The 19,734-nt window shown below is 45.4% G+C and overlaps 1 protein-coding gene across 1 annotated transcript; it reads left to right on the top strand.

Moving 5' to 3' along the window:
• Nucleotides 1-429: 429 nt before the first annotated feature.
• LOC117966040 (striatin-interacting protein 1 homolog) lies at nt 430-11,994 on the top strand. Its single transcript, XM_059003975.1, has 21 exons — nt 430-592; nt 1,750-1,819; nt 2,431-2,505; nt 2,622-2,756; nt 3,130-3,250; nt 3,601-3,669; nt 4,112-4,218; nt 4,528-4,655; nt 4,868-5,050; nt 5,239-5,459; nt 5,746-5,811; nt 6,002-6,065; nt 6,722-6,793; nt 6,940-7,014; nt 7,111-7,208; nt 7,743-7,869; nt 8,113-8,213; nt 8,775-8,841; nt 9,278-9,382; nt 9,605-9,809; nt 10,030-11,994. Exons 1-21 carry the CDS (start codon nt 482-484, stop codon nt 10,275-10,277), a joined length of 2,448 nt encoding a protein of 815 aa, XP_058859958.1. The 5' UTR covers nt 430-481; the 3' UTR covers nt 10,278-11,994.
• The last annotated feature ends 7,740 nt before the right edge of the window (nt 11,995-19,734 follow it).

Consider the following 19,734-nt stretch of genomic DNA (forward strand, 5'->3'; position numbering starts at 1 on the left):
AGTTGCTGACGACAGAATATCTTTGATATTTGAGAGAAACCTGCAGTTTTCAGCTCATACAGGGATAAAGAAAGTACTTGGAACAATCTAGAATAAGCAAAGGTGACTGAACAATCCTGCTCACGGACACAGTCCTGTAATATGATAATAAGACAAACTATTTTTAACTGCGCTGCTAAGGTCTACATGCGCCTCAGTTTGCGAAACCACAGACGAGATGTCTAGTTTAACTATTGTGAACAGTGTTGCCAAGTTTCACGAGAAAAAGAAGCGGCACTGCCTTTCAAAACAAATAAAAAAAAAATAAAGCGACTCTCAATCAAAACAAGCCCAAATTCCGCGTATTTATAGCGGACTTGGCAACGGTGCTTGCTGATGCCCTTACCGAATTCTCGCGATGCTTTGCCTCTTCCTCTTAAAAAAAAAGAAATGGTCCGGCAATGTCTCGCGAGATGTGCAGCTGTGTTGTTGCAAGAGAAAGATGGACGGCGGAGTAGGCGGCGGACTCCCAGTCAACAATAAACAGAGATCAATGTTATCCAACAACAGAGGCAGGGGCGAGTTCATCCGGAACCAGAGGAAGGATTCCGAGGTAGGAAGAATAAGATCGTGCTGTTTAGATCGCGATGCTCCCTCGTTTAGATTGTGAGTCGGAGAGGATAAACCGTTCGCTCCGATCTCGAGTACTCTGCATAACAATGTATTATTATTATTATTATTGTTATTTATTTATTTATTTATTTATGTATTTATTTCTTAGCAGACGCCCTTATCCAGGGCGACTTACAATCGTCAGCAAATACATTTCAAGTGTTACAGTACAAGTAATAATACAATTAAGAACAAGATAAATACAATGACAGCAAGATAAATACAATTTAAATGACATCCCCTTTGCACGGATGCACTCAGGCTACATCACATCACACATATACTTAGAGAACAGGATTTCACAAAGAGCGTCCCTGTGCAACATTCACCGTCTGTACAGAGATTAATCAGCCTCACACATATCGGATCCGACCCACAAATCTTTACAACGCAACAAGTAGCACGAATAGATCAGTGTGATTAACACCATTGCTGTGTAAGTTACACAATGTCGAACCCCTCCCTGTATTATTATCGTCATGCATCATCATCAATAGCCAGGGTTCCCCGATGACGTTGTCGATTCCCTCTTGCTTTATTTAATCCAGTTAGACACAGTGGGACTGCTGTTTGATATTCTCCTCTGCGGTTAACATGCAGTCGATTGCTTCATGTGATAGAATGTTCTCATGTATGCTGCCTGTTCGTGCAGAGCTCAGAAATGTACGACTCGATTATTACAGCCCTTAAAAAGTCATGTCATGTCTGGTCTGGGTCTAAACTGTGGCCACGTGTTCTGTACGTTATCCTCTCAACCTGAGTCCTGCTAACTGGATATTTGAAAAAAAATGATATACAGCTAGTACTGAAACAATGCTGACAGGGATGGCAACAAGACTCCCCTTGCATAGCAGTTTGATCCGTCCCTGGTTTTACTTGTGAGTTTAGTATCACACACCTGGTATTGTTACCTATACACTGGGGCTAATCAAGGTTGGAGTAAAACCTGGAAGGGGTGAAACCGCTGTGCAACGGGAGGCATATTTCCAACCCTGCATTACATAGACAAGGAGTTGAAAAAATGATACAATATCCCCTTGATATTTCACAACATGATTGTGTGCTTTTTTATATATATTTCTGTATGTTCCTCCCCAGGGTTTCTCAGAGTCCCCGGATCTGGAGTTTGAATACGCAGACACTGATAAATGCATGGCTGAGCTCTCAGGTGGGTGTAAGGATCACGACACAATCCTGTATTATTGTGAGCAGTGACAGGGCTGCTGATCAGGGGCGTGTTCTTCTATTATTGTGAGCAGTGACAGGGCTGCTGATCAGGGGCGTGTTCTTGTATTATTGTGAGCAGTGACAGGGCTGCTGATCAGGGGCGTGTTCTTGTATTATTGTGAGCAGTGACAGGGTGGCTGATCAGGGGCGTGTTCTTGTATTATTGTGAGCAGTGACAGGGTGGCTGATCAGGGGCGTGTTCTTGTATTATTGTGAGCAGTGACAGGGTGGCTGCTGATCAGGGGCGTGTTCTTGTATTATTGTGAGCAGTGACAGGACGGCTGCTGATCAGGGGTGTGTTCTTGTATTATTGTGAGCAGTGACAGGGCTGCTGATCAGGGGCGTGTTCTTGTATTATTGTGAGCAGTGACAGGGTGGCTGATCAGGGGCGTGTTCTTGTATTATTGTGAGCAGTGACAGGGCTGCTGATCAGGGGCGTGTTCTTGTATTATTGTGAGCAGTGACAGGGTGGCTGATCAGGGGCGTGTTCTTGTATTATTGTGAGCAGTGACAGGACGGCTGCTGATCAGGGGTGTGTTCTTGTCTTTGCAGAGCTCTACAGTTACACAGAGGGACCGGAGTTTCATCTCAATAGGAAATGTTTCGAAGAGGATTTCAGGACTCACGGTACTGGGACTTGGAGAGTGTGTGTGTGTGTGTGTGTGTGTGTGTATTTATATACAGTGTATATATATATATATATATATATATATATATGTATGTGTCTTTGTTTTCTTGTTCAGTGGCAGAGCAGAAATGGACAGAGCTGGACGCAGCACAGCACCGGGCTCACGCCATGAGACTCCTGGACGGGCTGGAGGTGACCGCCAGGGAGAGGCGGCTCAAGGTGGCGCGAGCCATTCTCTACCTGACTCAGGGTATGTGAAATAGATACAGAGCCATTCTGTACCTGACTCAGGGTATGTGAGATAGATACAGAGCCATTCTGTACCTGACTCAGGGTATGTGAAATAGATACAGAGCCATTCTGTACCTGACTCAGGGGATGTGAGATAGATACAGAGCCATTCTCTACGTGACTCGGGGGATGTGAAATAGATACAGAGCCATTCTGTACCTGACTCAGGGGATGTGAGATAGATACAGAGCCATTCTCTACCTGACTCAGGGGATGTGAGATAGATACAGAGCCATTCTGTACCTGACTCAGGGGAGATAGGACACAGTATTGGAGTGCAGATCTGTGAATCGGTTGGTTTCGTTGCGTGACTCTGCTCTCTGCTCACGCAGGCTCATTCGGGGAGTGTGGCTCGGAGGCTGAGGTCCAGCACTGGATGAGATACAACATCTTCCTGCTGCTGGAGGTGGGCACCTTCACTGCGATGGTGGAGCTGCTCAACATGGAGATCGAGTAAGGACTGCAGGCACCCGCAGCTTCCCAACACTAGGATTGAAACAGGAGAAACCGTTTCAGAGAGCGGCTTCTGCACTGTGCTCTCTCCAGTGTCGCCTAAACGTTTGCCGACTTCACTTTGTTTCTCTGATCCAAGGGCTACAGACCCGTCTACTCCTTAGACCGTTTTCTTTTAGCCCCAAAAATTGATTGTTTTTGTGGTGCCCCCATCCCCTGATAGTGCTTCCATCGCTCATAAAACTATAATAAGGATAAGAGGTCCATGTCAATAAGCAATCTGTCACAAGGAAGTTAGTGTGCATGAGTGAAGCACTGCAGTAACTCCCAGTGTCTGCCTCCTTTTGCAGTAACAGCGCGGCCTGCAGCAGTGCAGTGAGGAAGCCAGCGATCTCCCTGGCGGACAGCACTGACCTCAGGTAAGGACTGCGTTACTGTTGTGTTACTCGGGTTAACTGGGGAACCTAGGGGCCCCTGCTTTGAGGTATATTAATGTAAGCTCAGGGATAAGACTCCTATTGCATAGCAGTACCCATTCCAGGTTTTAATGCGAGCTTGATCAGCCACAGTGTGTAGCTCAGGTGCGTCTAAAGTAAAACCAGGAATGGATCAAGCTGCTATGCAGTGGGAGCCTTATTTCTATCCCTGAAGCTTGCACTTGCTAGGGAAAGCCCCCATGGTTTCCTGTTTGTGCCTTTTGCATTCAGACTAGCAGCAGGATGGGCATGGTACTGACAGCAGTATGGGACGGATTCTGGGTGATCCGGGTTAAGCTAGCTCTTTTCTTCCCCCCCGATGGAGAAATAGAAAGCCTGGTGTAGACACAGCTAACGTCTGGGTGTGCTTCCACCTCCCCTGCAGGGTCCTGCTGAATATCATGTACCTGATGGTGGAGACGATCCAGCGCGAGGACGAGGCAGACCGGCCTGAGTGGAGGGCATCGAGGGAGACCTTCAGATCAGAGCTGGGTGGGGCTTCTTCTATAGTCCTGAACAGGCTGTAGGGTTTAAAACACAATGTGTTGCTCTCCCTAGCATTCTGCTGTGATGTATTTACTGGTATTTTTATGAACAGATTGCCGGCCGTTTTTGACTAGCTGCTTGGGTGCTAAAATCCAACTTGTTCAATCGTAAACATTTCATTCGTTCCCCGACTCCTCTCCCAGGCTCAGCATTGGTTTACTCTGGCAGTTTGCTAAGTACGCAGTGCCCTGTAGGTCCAGCCTGCGTGTAGTACGGCAGGCAGAGTGGTTGACTGTGCATTCCACCTCCTTCCAGGCTCCCCTCTCTACAACAATGAGCCCATCTCTGTCATGCTGTTCGGGATGGTGACGAAGTTCTGCAGCGGCCACGCCCCCCACTTCCCCATGAAGAAGGTCCTCCTGCTGCTCTGGAAGAGTGTTGTGGTGAGAGCGATTCGCTGGGAATCATCCCAGCATGTACCGTGCCCTCGTATCGCACACCGCGTGCACGCACTGTACAGGTTAACCTGGAATGGGATCGAGAATCTTTCTGTGATTTGGTGTTTTTTTTTTTTTGCGTGGCCTGCAGTGCCACCTGGTGGCAGCTGTAGGCAATGCCCAGGCCTGCTGACCCGGCCCCCTCTGTTTTCTTTCAGTTCACGCTGGGGGGGTTCGAGCAGCTGCAGACCATCAAGATCAGGAGGCGGGAGGGGCTGGGGCTGCCCCCCCTGCCCGAGGACAGCATCAGAGTGATCCGAAACATGAGGGCGGCCTCGCCCCCAGCCTCTGCCTCCGACCTCATCGAGCAGCAGCAGAAACGAGCGCGTCGTGAGCACAAGGTACCCTTGCCTGCCCGTCTGTCTGCCTGTTACCTTTGCCCTGCCCCTCGTTGTCCATATGCGTTTTTTGTAAACCCTGCAGGTTTTACAGCTCTTCCAATACTGGATGACAATCTTCTGAGAGAGAGACTTCTTGTCAGCAGCTCTGCCCTGTATAAACTCCTCCCCGTAACACCCCCACTCCCCAGGGCCTGATCAAGCAGGATAACCTGGACGCCTTCAACGAGAAGGACCCCTACAAGGCAGACGACTCCCGGGAGGATGACGAGGACGGTGAGGAGAACGACAACGCCCTGGAGGCTGAGACCTTTCCCCTGGAGAGGGATGAGGTGATGCCACCGCCCATCCCTCACGCCCCCTCCGAGAGGATCTCCTTCCCCAAGGGGCTGCCCTGGGCGCCCAAAGTCAGGTGACTGTCCGCATCACAGGACCACGCTGCGTGGGTTGGCTTGTGGTTTAAAGGTTTACCCCAGGAAATGTGCACAGTTTTCCCATGCTTGTAATATGCATTAGTTTGCCATGTTTGTTATGCTGTAGCATACTGGTTTACCGTGCTTTCACCATGGCTGTGCTTTTACTAACTTTTTATTAGGAGGCGGTTCACTTGCAAAGCTGTGAGTCCTGATGTTTGAAACCGGCATGGAACGGCTTGGTGACTGGTGATGGATAATTGTAACTTGTTTTTATTTTAACAGGGAGAAAGACATTGAAAATTTCCTGGAATCTAGTCGGAGTAAATTCATTGGCTACACTTTGGGAAAGTGAGTACTGTCCATATTCGCATGACCTCTGGGTCAGCCTGTTTGGTTTTATCTGTGCAAGGGGGCCCCTGAGCAGTTCTGAATACACATTCAGAGTCTTTAGCCTGCAGCCAATTCTGAAGAGGAAACAAATGAAGTGTTTCGCTGCTGTACCATCTGTTTTGAGTGACGGCTTGTTTTTCTGTTCCAGTGACACGGACACAGTGGTAGGGTTACCCAGACCAATTCATGAAAGCATCCACACTCTCAAGCAGGTAATGTCCTGCATCCTCACCTGATGAATCTACAAACCTCTCAAAACCAGCGCAGCGACTTGCCTGATAAGTCTTTCACATTGCACAGCTGCTGTTCTCATGGGCAGGTTTGGGGGCAATTCCTCTTTTCCAATTCCTTTTCATCAGTTCCAGTTGGAATTGCAATTAGCAGTGTTCTGTTAAAATGAGCTTCTCACAGCAGAGTACTTCAGTCGCAGTCACTGCGTCTCACAGTCAATTCAATGGGCTTCAAACGAAAGCAGTGGGGCAATCGCAGCGATTCTTACGTCTGTGAAATATCATTTCATACCCATTTTTGTATTTTTGTTGTCACCCCCGGGGGGCGTCCTTGTAAACATGTTGCAAAAGGGGTTTCCTTTTCTGGTTAAAGAATACAGTATAAAACACTTCCAAACTTTGCTCTAGAATGGAGATGGATGAATTTTCTGTAGGGTGTCTGTGTGTGTCTGTGTCTCTGTGTCTGTCTGTGTGTATGTGTGTGTCTGTCTGTCGGTGTCTGTGTGTGTCTGTGTCTGTCTATGTCAGGTATCTGTAACACCATTCTCATTATAAGACAGAATGGCTCCTGCAGCCTCGCTGCATTAACACTGGAGTCACCTGACATGAACCAGCCTCTGTGTGTGTGTGTGTTGCAGCACAAGTACGTCTCGATTGGGGAGATTCAGATCAGCAGAGAGGAGGAGTATCAGAAGACTCCCTTGTCTGGGGTAGGTGACACTGAGAGCTCTCTGTATATCTAGATCTAGATTGAAGCCGTTCCTTTATGCCTCGTCTGGGTTGTCACATGTCGTTGGCTGGTTGGTTCCCGGGCGCTCCATGGTGTTCAGTCTCCTCTCTCTCTCTGTATTGTCAGGGTGAAGAGGAGGTGGAGATGAGCCCCACAGAGCTGCTGTACCAGGGCATGCTGCCCAGTCTGCCGCAGTACATGGTGAGTACGGGAGGCGCTTTCCATGTAGGAGACTGTCCAGCGTGTACGCCAGCGTGGGAACTCAAGCACCCCCTCTCTCGTTTCCTCCTCTCGCAGATCGCCTTGTTAAAAATCCTGCTGGCAGCCGCTCCCACCTCGAAAGCCAAAACGGATTCCATCAACATCCTGGCCGACGTCTTACCAGAGGAAATGCCGTGAGTGTGAAAACAAAGCGACTCTTAAGAGCCGCTGGCTGGGAGCAGCCTACAGAGAATTCAAAACCAGCTAACCGCTCTCTTATCCAAGGAGAATCAGGATCCAGCAGGACACTCGTCAGCCACTGGAAATACTTCATGGAGACGAAAAGGAACCGATAAACCGAAAACTCACCGTTTTAATAAATAGCTACAGCGTTGGGGTTTCCGCCATCCTGTCTGAAAAAGCCGCAAGCCGAAACGCAGCCAGTTATTAAAACAGTGAATCTTCATTTTATATATAGCTCTTTGAGCTAAAATATATATATATATATATATATATATATATATATATATATATATATATATATATAGCTACAGGGTGATTAGATAAGTGTGCGTTTGTGAGATCTGGTGCGTTGATGTGGTTACCGTTCTTTCTAATCACCCTGTGTGTATATCTATATATATATATCTGTATAGACTGTGGAGGGAGTTCTTGTTTTGTAGATTTGTCAGTGGTGCATGTATTCATCTCTTTGTTGTGCTTCCCAGTACAACAGTGCTCCAGAGCATGAAGCTGGGTGTGGATGTGAACAGGCACAAGGAGATCATTGTGAAAGCGATATCCACCATCCTGCTGCTGCTGCTCAAGCACTTCAAGCTGAACCACGTCTACCAGGTAAGAAGGAACGGGGGTGGGAGGAGGTGGGGGGTGGGGGTGGGGGGGGGGTGGGGCAGTTCACTGATCCTGGTCTGAAGACATCGCTCTACAGGAACCAGCTCTGCATTCAGACTCTGCTTGGTATAGTCCGGGGTTCCACTGTATAAAGAACTGCACTGGAGGGGGAGGTGTGATCAGAGATGTTAGGAGCTTCACTCTCCCCTGATTAACTGCTTGGTTTTTTTGTGTGTTTTTTTCCAGTTTGAGTACATGGCCCAGCATCTTGTGTTTGCAAACTGCATCCCCCTGGTCCTGAAGTTCTTCAATCAGAATATCATGTCCTACATCACAGCTAAGAACAGGTAAGCGACGCTGTGCAGGCGCCTCCGCGCTGGGGTCGCTTCTGAAGAAGTCTTAATGCAGTCAGGGCAGTGTCTAGTGCCTGTGGAATATCTCACAGCCTCACTGTGTTAGCTTGAGTTTCACTGATCCTTGCTGGGACGATTACTGCTGCTGAAGTGCCAGCTTCCAGATATTAGAAGCGAGTGAGAGAAAGACTGCGTGGTGGTACACAAGTAGAGTGTTGTGTTTGACGTATGCTTCAGGACAGTTAGAACTGCTAACTGCAGGTCGTTTTGTGTATGGCAACCTCATATGGAGACAGATTAAAAAAAAGAACTTCTAGTCTTTATATGGGGGTGGGGGGGCATATGAAAGACGCAAATGCATATGAGGATGCCACCCCCCGCCCCCCCCCCCAATATAGCTTTTTTTTTTTTTCAATATTTCATGCATGAAAGGGTTAGCCGTGAATAAAATGCAATGTGAAGCTCTGGAGTACTCTGCTGTATTAAATGCCTGCTCTTGCAGTACTCTGTTGTATTAAATGTACTCTTGTCACAGTTGATGTGTCTCTTTCCCAGTATTTCCGTGCTGGATTTCCCTCACTGTGTGGTTCACGAGCTCCCTGAACTAACCGCTGAAAGCCTGGTGAGTAATCGTTCGCTTGAATTGCTTTGATTTCAAATGAATGCAGATTAACCAGCCAGTGAGCCAGAGACGGAGATCACACCCATTAATCGCTCTGTCGAACTTTACTGACAATTAAACGACTGTCATTAACTGAAGTGCTTTCTGATTCACAAAACAGTAATACGTTCAGCTACCTGGTTTTGAAAATGAGTCTGTGTCTGATTTGATATGCATTCATAATTACAGAGGGATCAGATACTGTTCAGTAATATCGCTGGGTTATTCTGAAGCAGCAAACCTGATCAGTTGACTCGCTTTGAGTGAATTTAACACCCAAAGCCAAGCTGAAATGCAAAAATAGTAAAGCTTTGTCTGCAGGCTCTGGAGGAGCCCTTAAAGAAAGAAGGTTCTGTTGTAAGTGATCTGACCGCTGATTGTTTCCTGTGGTCCTCAGGAAGCCGGAGACACCAACCAGTTCTGCTGGAGGAACCTCTTCTCCTGTATCAACCTGCTGAGGATCCTAAACAAACTCACCAAGTGGAAACACTCCAGAACCATGGTACTCAAGCAGGGCTGTGCAGTAGGGAGGGGAGCTGTCAGAACCATGGTACTCAAGCAGGGCTGTGCAATAGGGAGGGGTGCTGTCAGAACCTGCAGCCGGAATCCTGCAGTTTTGCTGGGTGTCTTTCATGCATCTTGTACAGTAAAAGGAGTCGCCTGCTCCGATCGTCCCTGATTGTGTGCTCTGTGCCCCTGATTGTGTGCTCTGTTTTCTCTGGAGATGCTGGTGGTGTTCAAGTCGGCTCCCATCCTGAAGAGGGCGCTCAAGGTGAAGCAGGCCATGATGCAGCTGTACGTGCTGAAGCTGCTGAAGGTGCAGACCAAGTACCTGGGCCGGCAGTGGAGGAAGAGCAACATGAAGACCATGTCCGCCATCTACCAGAAAGTGCGCCACCGCCTCAACGACGACTGGGCCTATGGGAACGGTGAGCCTGAAACCCTGACCCCTGACCCCGAGCCCGACCCCTGACTCCGAGCCCTTTATCGTCCTTTAAACAGGCTCAGGTTTGGTTATCTCAGCCTAGCCCCCAGATTGCTTGAGATTTGTCCCAGGACTGAGTCTAGGTGCTGTTGCAGAGCTAGCCAGTGCCTTGTCTAAAGGAACGTGGGAACCCTGTTGCTAACCCAGCCCTGTTTTGACCGCAGATCTGGACGCGCGGCCCTGGGATTTCCAAGCGGAGGAGTGCGCGCTGAGAGCCAACATCGAGCGCTTCAACAGCCGTCGCTATGACCAGACGCAGAGCAACCCCGACTTCCTGCCGGTCGACAACTGCCTGCAGAGCGTGCTGGGACAGCGTGTCGAGCTGCCGGAGGACTTCCAGATGAACTACGACCTCTGGCTGGAGCGAGAGGTCTTCTCCAAACCCATTTCCTGGGAGGAGCTCCTGCAGTGACCCCCCCCTGCCGCCCCGATCACGCTGCTGCTCAACAAACACTAAGGCAGGGGGGGCTTCATGGAGTTTTTGTTTCAACCCGGTCCTAATAAATGTACGTTGTGTGTGCGCTAGTAGTTACTGAAACCATACGACTGCCAGCTATATCTTAAGAGTTCAGGGACTGGGACCCATAGTATTGAATAGGATCCAGCTTGTGGACACTGAATCTGTGTGGGGGTGGAAACAAGACTCCCATTGCATAGTGGTCTGATCCATTCCTGGTTTTACTATGAGTTTAATAATTAGACACACCTGAGCTTGTTTCTATACACTGGGGCTAATCAAGCTTATATTGAATCCTGGAAGGGATGAAACTGCTATGCAATAGGAGTCTTATTTCCATGTTTCCATCGCTGGTGTGCATCTTTTGTGGCTTGTGATTTGTGTGTCTTGGGAACGGTTTGAATGTTTAGGCCTGGGTTGAAATGAAAAAAAAAGTAGGTAGGACCTCAAACACTCTTGAGAGAATATTCACCTCTGTCTGAATCAACTGGCAGACCAGTCAAAGCACTGATATGGAAGAGGAGGTGTCTTCAATATACAGGTGCTGTTCAGACAGGGAAACGCCTCCAGTGTGAATCGATCACAATCTACTATCTCTTACCCAAAGTGCAAACACATAATGGACACTGCTTGCTGTGCTGTTTACAGTGAGTATTTTTAAAGCGTGCATCTTTGTATAGTCTCTGTATCTGTATACTTCTTAAAACAAACACCTGGCTTTGCATATGCGTTTGTTTGCACACCCTTATTGAAAGAGTCAGGCATGGGAATAAGACTCCTGTTGCACAGCAGTTTCACCCAGTTCCAGGTTTTAATTCCAGCTTGTGCAGGTAAGACGCTGCGCTGGAAGCCAGTTTACTTCCAGCACAGAGCAGTCTCTTACACTCGCGTTTCAAAAGCTTTCTGAATGCATTTAAAAAATAAATAAACTTTGAAAGGTATATTTTTGAACTCCGAACCCAATAAAATCCTGATTTCTTTATTTCTTCATTTACTATTTCAGAAAGTTGAGGTTTGAGTCGCCAGTAATACCACTGTAATTCATGTTAGTAAAACTTTTAAATAATGGCCGATAATTCCTAATGCATTCCGACTGAATCCCACAGCAATAACACCTGAATGTCTTCTGCATCTCCTCTGAGTTCTGAGGTCATTCATTTTGAATTCAGCCCTGTTAATTCATGTGGATTTAATTACCTGTGTTCATGTGTAAGGCGATGCATTCGTGCATGAAATAACACTTCACAATCCCCTGATGGGAGCATGAATGCCTTCTGTATGTGATCAGCATCGTTTATTACAAAGGAACATGAAGAGAGTTAACGGGTCTGAATTGAAAATGAATGACTTCAGAACTCCGAGAAAGTGCGTAAGATATTCAGGTGTTAATCCTGTGGGATACAGACCGGGGATTCGTTATGTCTTTATTTGTGTGTTTTGAACAGCATTTCGGTTTTGTATTTTTTTTTTTTTTTAATGATGATATCTTGGGGACCAGCTGATCGAACTTCTCACTAACAGAACTGTTGTAATAAAGTTCGGACCGTATTTGTTCTCTGATGGTGGACCAGAGAGTAACGCGAAACTGTTTTAAGACGTGTATCATAGCTTTGTCGTTCCTTTGTTAATCTTTCTACAGACTCTATTGAAATAAACGTTTCTCTTAATTTAACGAGACTGTGTGCTGTGTGTTTGAATATCTCCCTGGCTCATATTATGTAACTATAGCGATCGCTATAGATTGACAAAGTACCTGGCGATATTTGCGAGTGATGACGTTTTATAGTCACTGGAAAGCAACACAGTTTGAAATCAAAGGTGTCTCTTCTAAATTAGCACAAAAACATTTTTGGGGGTTGGTGGAAAGTATGAGAGAACCCTAGCTGAGAAACCCCGTTATAGATCCATACAATCATCGAGTATTTCCCGGTTAAGATCTAAATTTTGAGATACCGTTACTCATTCATGCTGTGGTATTTTTTTAGGATTACAGCAGCTAAATGCAGTTGACATTCCGGCCATGTAATACTACAGGGCTGTTCCCACGTGTTGCCGCTAGGTGGTGCATGTCTGCTGTACTCCCTGGGCTTGTGATTTGGTATTGGCGCTATTGAACAGATAACTCGCCATTTCATTTCGTACTATAAAAGCAATTGAGGTATAAACTCCACTTATAAATCACAAGGATTTTTGTTGCCAATCCGCTAAGTCGCTTTTGCATTAATAATCCATAAAACAGACTATAAAAGGATACATATGTCTTTTTAAACTATATTTAATAATATTATATCAGTTATAATATATGTTTTAGGCCCAGCATTGCTATATTTAAGATATCGACGACTCTTGAATATCAAGCTCGGTTTGTATCGCCTAATGTAACTAAATCGTAATGCACATAACAATATTATTAATAAATAAATACTACTACTACTAATAATAATAATGTGTAACATGAAAAACAGAACCACACACTCGCTATTATGAATGGACTGTAAGTAGATGGGAAAATTAACATTATAATGTTAAAATAAACTTTTAATATCTAAAGCTGTAAATGATGCATATATATATATATATATATATATATATATATATATATATATATATATATATATATATATACTTATAAAAAGTGGGCCTATGACAAATCTAGCAAATACGTGGCATTTTAGCAGCTCATACAGACCCGTCCTAATTGGCCTTGAAAAATAACTCCTAATTAAGATATAATCGCGCCGTCCCTTATATTAAATGCAAGCTGTATCAGCCCTCGACGCGCAGTATATATTTTCTGTGCTCTTGGGTTTATTAGCGTCCTGTGCTTGAGCTGTTTATTGGGGTCGGGCTCCAGTTAACAAGCCGGCTTCGTTAAATCAGGAATCAAAGCGCTGCACGGTGATTTATGAGGTCGTAAATTAAAGCCAAGTTGTTAGGGGCAAATCTTTACCGTCGTTTAGAGAGGGGAGGCAATGTTGTTTTAGGAGTTATATAGAGACAGGAAAACCAAACTAAAAGCACACCGCTGTGTGACTGTTATAGACTGCATGCATGGCAAGACCTGCGCTGAAAAAGCCGAGGCTATAAACAGAGCTAATATATATATATATATATATATATATATATATATATATATATATATATATATATATATGTTCCTAATGAAAATATATAATTTACAAGTTGTATTATTATTATTATTATTATTATTAGTAGTAGTAGTATTAATACTATTATTAAAGGTTTAGTGAAACTCAATGTTTAAATGATGTTGCTTGAATATTGGTTGAATTTAAAAAATATATAACAGTTGATATGCATTTGCCACGTAGTTCCCCCTGGTTTGCCATGTTTATTAATATGCTTTACTGTACCTCGCTGTTCTTTACAGTGCCGCCCTGTGCTTTATTACACTTTGCTGTGCTTTTACTATGAGAAACTGTTATGCGGTAAATTCCAGGTTAGTGATCTTACAATCGCTGTTGATCTGAAGGCTGTCCTCTTAGAATAGGCGAGCAAATTGGGCAGTTTTGTTAAAGATGTATTTTCTTTTCGAATTTGACCCTTTTCGAGACTTCTTTACCCTGCGCAGTAACTTTGTATTTAAATCAATGAATTCATTAATAACGAATGCAATGAATGCAGTGTAGAGTTTTCTAATAAGAGCGACGTCGGTCTGTACCCTTTAGTCTGTAGGGCTTCCCATTAGCAGAGTAAATCTCAACTGCATGACGCCCATTAAAGCGTGATGTAGTGCTGGTAAAGCAGCGCCATCCACCACCGAGCCAGTAAGAGCAACAGGACGCACGCAGTCCCCGGGTACCTGGCTGCGTTCAGGGCGCGCGGGTTTGAACCTCATCCAACTGTTGGAACTTTACGCTCCTTGACGTTCTTCATCCAATCTGGATTATATTTATCTGTAGGTCCGGATGCTTAAAGGGTCCGATCGACAATAAGGATCATGTGACTCATTCAAACGCACTTTTGTAAAATGCATTGTGCAACTTTACCGCACTGTATTGCACAGAGCTCCCAGGACGTTTCTGAGAGCGCATAATTAATACACGACAGAACGCTGTGTGAATGTTACTGCAGCCTATAGAGCGTCCACAGTGTTCAACACCCAATTCTAAAATACAGAGAAGTATACTTTTACAAATGTAGTAAAATGATGCTATAACCTTAAAACAAGCCTGTAGTAAACGGTACCACTCTGACTTTTCTTTTTATATTCCCGCTACTGTAGCCTTCCCTGCTTCCACAGCTTCACTTTGGTCCCCTATTAGATGTTTATAGCACCGCTTCAAAGTACAAAGCCATTCGGCGCGATGGGTATTTATCATCGTGAGTAACTGTCACTGGAGATCTGATAAGACAGGTCGGCTGCGTTTCATTCTTTCTGCTTCTTAATTTTTAACGATGATGCATTCCAGCTCCCCGAAATCAAGGGATTCTTTTAAGAAGTGATCCTTGTTGAATCCGTCTTATCAATATGAACGATGAAGCGGGGGGGGGGGGGGGCTCCCTCCTCCTCCGGCTCCCCAGAGTTCAAGCATAAAAGCGGTTCAAAGACCCTCGAGTGCCGACCGTCTCCGGCTCTTATCGGACAGGCTTCAGATAAAGTGTATCTCAGCATTGGCAATGATCTATTTAACCGGGCTACTGGAGGGCGACTAACGGAGAAGAAACAGAATTCACACCGCGACAGCCTCACAGAACAGCAAATGCGTAGCCTAGCCTATACGAGGATTCATTCCACACTGAAAAACCGGGACTTTTTTTCTTCTTCAATTCATTGAAGCTTTAGCAAATAATATTTTAGCACAACCATAATTTTAAAAATAAACATATATATATATATATATTAGCAGCGCCCTTATTCAGGGCGACTTACAATTGTTACAAGATATCACATTATTTTTACATACAATTACATTATTTTTTACACATTATTTTTACATACAATTACTCATTTACACAGTTGGGTTTTTACTGGAGCAATCTAGGTAAAGTACTTTGCTCAAGGGTACAGCAGCAGTGTCCCCCACCTGGGATTGAACCCACGACCCTCCGGTCAAGAGTCCACACTGCTGGCCATATATTATAATATATATATATTATTTTTTTATACTATAAATTACTGTGCTGTCATTTTTTTGAGTGCACTGCTATAGTTTCGTAGTTATTTTAATACCATATAGCCAAACCGGGACGATTTAACGGTTTTACTGTTTCTGACCCGGATAAACTATAATGGTAGCAGTCATAATGTATAATATGTATTATTGCCCAATTACACTATGTACATTTATATTAAAATAAACCTACACAGACGAATCTGCAAAACCACACTACAGTGTGTGTGAACGCGGTGTAACAGGAGCCCAGCGCAGCTCGAGAGATTCGTTTGCAGGAGTTTTCTGGAAGTGAAATCTGTACAGGGTGTTTCGTTATTTTGTGGTACGCTTTAAAAAGTGGTACACTGGAGAAAAGTGGCTTCACTTCCAAGTTATATTGCAACAGCAAATGAGTACATTTTTACAATATTATTTCGATTTTTTTGCACATAATTTAATTAACCTTTGAGCTGACTGGAAACGCGAATGTGACACAATGTTTATTCAGAGTCAATTATCGACACACCATCGCTGTTTCAATGCTGTAACTGTTTGTGATAGGAATTAATCGAAACGCGGGGTGTATTTTCAGCATTATCACTCTCTCCCCCCTCTCTCCCCCTCTCTCTCCTTCTCTTTCTCCCTCCCTCTCTCTCTTATGAAACTGTTCTCAAGGCTTTATCTCATCCACTTAATCTGTCTGTTCAGCTGGAGCGAATGCTGCTGTCTCCAAGGGACTTTTTGGCATTCCAGGCGCGGAGTGTGGAAAGTGTTTCTGACGGGCAAACTTTGCCTCTATTAAAACCACATGTCGGCTCCAACAAAAACACGGTGCAGCCCGGGAGACTGACAGCTAATGCGTTCCAGCGCTGTTCTCGTGCTAGGCTGTGCAGAACCGCAGAGAGCATTCAAACCCTCGGGCGCACTCTCGGTATTAAAAGTTTAGAGAGGATGGAGTGCTGAAAGCCGGCCTCTCTTGTTCTGCTGCCACCTTTTAGTCGCATTACACACATTGTGCCAATTGCCCCGCAGGAAAAACCCGTCCCCAAACTCTGCGGCAGGTCATCACTTCCAGATGGGAGAGTCCCACGCAACCCATTACGGACAAGGGCTTAACTTTCCTGATGTTGCTTTTGTACACATGCATATGTATGTGCTGAAACCCGGACCACCCTTACACAACAAAAGCAGTCTCTGTTGACGTCCGTGTATGTTTGTGTGTGTAAGTACACAGCAGTAGGAATGGTATTTGCTAGTGCACTGCACCTTGTTTAAATAAATTCAGACTGAAACAAAATCCGCATTAGCAGACCGTATTTTTCCAACTGCCTTAATAAGCTGGGACGTTGAGCTTTTTCTTTCTCACCAGCACAGGTTGAAAGTACTGTATGCGTCGCGGTCTCCAGAGACTGCTAACTTGAACCACTTCACAGATGTCATTGTTTTTACTGACACACTCTCGAAATCTATAGCGATGCGAAGTGTGAAACGAGTGGCCGCCACTAGGGGCAGTACAGATTCACCGCGGGATGATGCAGCGGACTGGGAAAGGAGCCCGGGGTCCTGTTTAAATACCAAATCCTGCCTGGGTGACCCTGGCTCAACATCAAAAAACAAACTTGCCAAGAACTCGATCAGCAGTTTGGCTGCTGCCATGTTCGATGTTTTTTTTTTTTTTTTTGCACATTTCCATTTTGAATGGAGTTCTCAGACAGAGTCTGAGGTTCCAATATTGAGTCGTTGTATTGTTTTCTGCACCCCTCTTCGCTGGTCTCGATTCCAAAAGCCCCTTCTATAGTTGACTCCCTGGTGTGCCCCTCAGTGCAGACCATTGCACTGCCACTGTAGAGCCGCTGTTGAAGATCGTGTATTCATTTGCCCTGACTCTTTATCGTGCATTACAGTTCCACCATCTACTTTTCAGTCCCTTTGCCTGCGTGTGGAAACCTCAAGCAGCACAAAGATCAGACAGTAACAGTCAGGTTGCAAATGAACTACTCAGTGAGTGGATAATGTCTCATCCATGACAAGCAGTCATTTCCTCCCTCTGTGCATCTCCGCTACTACAAAGACTTTGCAAACTAAGCACGCGGGAGCCCATATGTACCATTAAACATTTCTTTATGGCCAACAGTAATAAATTACCCGAGAGACGCATGAAAACATATAGAATCACCCCCCCCCCCACACTCTTAAACAGGGGCTCAAAACTCAACGCTGGATGCAGGGGCTGGAGCTGCTGCCATCAATATTCACTGAGGCTTGCGGTTGTAAGTTAGTTTTTCATTAACACAGCAGCCGCTCCGCAGTGATACATGGAGTGCTGCCTGATGCCTTTGGAACAGCAGCCAGTCACTCCCCCAGCCCTGTCCTCAGAGCCTCTGCACAGGGGAGCCGTGCAGAGAGAAGAGCGCTGCCTGTGTCCCGTGCGGGGGGCCTGTCGCAGGCTCCGGCTCCTCCACTTCACTTTGTGGTTTTGCTTGAGGCTTGCTGCTGACGACTCAGAGGCACCAGCTGTCCCTGGGTTTGGCATTGGCTCTGAGCACGCTATTGAGAGATTTGTCTAGGGGGCTTCCTGGTTCTCTAACCCAACTAACTAATGAAATATTACTGAAAATCTCTTTGAAAATCCTAGAACTGGTTTATCCTGGTCAGGGCTGGCAGCTGTGCAGGTTTCAGTTTGTCCAACATGGTCTCTGAAAGTTTATTAAATAAAACCATGCTGTCAAAAACCATGAATAACCCAGAGGAACCAAGACATTAACCTTATCAGCTGCAACCCAACTGGTGTCCTAATAGATACACCGGCCACTACACACTGTATCATAATCTTCATACTGTATAGATGTGTCGAGTTCTGTGTGGTTATGAATATTTACTTACCAAAAGCCAGTCCCATGAGCAGCAGTTGATGCTGTTCCACTAATGGTTCCATTGCTGCTGCCATTGCAGTAGTGACCCTCTGTATTGCATTGAAGGTGATTTGGTGAGGAGGTATTGATGAGGGAGTAGAGAGATGGGACTCCGAGTGCCCCTGTGCTCCTGTCCTGTCCTCTTGTTGTGCTGTGTGTTGGAATGAACTCAGCCACGGAGGCGCTGTCTGATTGGAGAAGTCAGGGTTAACAGATGAGTGCTGAATGCCAGGTTTGCTTTCTGAAGATGTTTTAAGGTAAGGTAGGGATGCACAGGGTCAAAGGTCACGAGGAAGGGAATGTTAACCGTTTTAAAGACACAGACTCCTGCCTCTTTAAGCAGATGTAGTAGAGATGGATGCTACGATGTGAGAGAGAGAGAGAGAGAGAAGGAGAGAGAGAGAGAGAGGTGAAGGACTGTGATAAGATCACAGACAAGCTTTGTGCCAAAACAAGCTTTTTACCATTCGCCACCCAGAAGGTATAGTGAGTAATGCTTTAAAAAAAATCAAAGAAGAAATCAATTGAGTTGTCACTGAGTGCCAGGAGAAGGGGGGTCATCTAAGAGCTGTCTGTCTGTCTGTCTGTCTGTCTGTCTGTCTGTCTGTCTGTCTGTCTGCAGGAGAGATGCAGAGGAGAGTGGTGTTGAACTCTTTCCAGTCACTGAGTTTGCCTGCGTTCTCATTTTCAGCTGGGATCTTGTTCATGTGAACAGGCTCTCTAAGAACACATTGTGCCAGGCTGGTACCTCAAACAATGCTGTCTTTATGTATGAATAGAGTATTACTTTCCACTTGCATGCAAACAGACGACACTGCCCTTATAGCACAGCAAAGTGCCATAAAGCCTAGTGAAAGTGTAGTGAAGCATAGGTAAGCATCGTAAAGTCAATACCTTTTAGAATTTTGAATGCTTGAATCAAATCGCCGCGCAGTCTTCTTTGTTCAAGACTGAATAGATTACATTCTTTAAGCCTGTCTGCATATGACATGCCTTTTAAACCCAGAATAATTCTGGTTGCTCTTCTTTGCACTCTTTCTTCATTGTTAATCTTCTGCACCATCAATAACGGCCTGGGATGCGAAGAGTTAATCCCAGACCTCATTGAAAAAAATGATTCCCATGGTTTTTTTTTTCAATACAGTGCGTCCGTGACTTTTTATGTGGTCTGCCAGTGAATCCCCCAGCCAGCGAGGTTCTGTCTGGTCATTGTAAGAGAAGCCGGGGATCTGAAATCACACCAGCTTATCATATGCCATATCATATCATATGTTGTCAAATCATCACGCTAATTAGATCCTGGCTACTGATTCAGTATTAATAGTCTGGGTCTTGACAGCGGCTGACATTATTATTAGAATGCTTGAAAGATTCCAAATCAGA

This window comes from Acipenser ruthenus, chromosome 29 (assembly GCF_902713425.1).
Source record: "Acipenser ruthenus chromosome 29, fAciRut3.2 maternal haplotype, whole genome shotgun sequence".
Classification (NCBI taxonomy): Eukaryota; Metazoa; Chordata; class Actinopteri; order Acipenseriformes; family Acipenseridae; genus Acipenser; species Acipenser ruthenus.

Bases quoted from the DNA above. Each gene is read 5' to 3' on its own strand.
- LOC117966040 (XM_059003975.1), top strand. From the start codon at position 482: ATGGACGGCGGAGTAGGCGGCGGACTCCCAGTCAACAATAAACAGAGA. The intron at 593-1,749 runs GTAGGAAGAATA...GTTCCTCCCCAG, and splicing joins ACCAGAGGAAGGATTCCGAG to GGTTTCTCAGAGTCCCCGGA. The intron at 3,670-4,111 runs GTAAGGACTGCG...CCTCCCCTGCAG, and splicing joins GCGGACAGCACTGACCTCAG to GGTCCTGCTGAATATCATGT.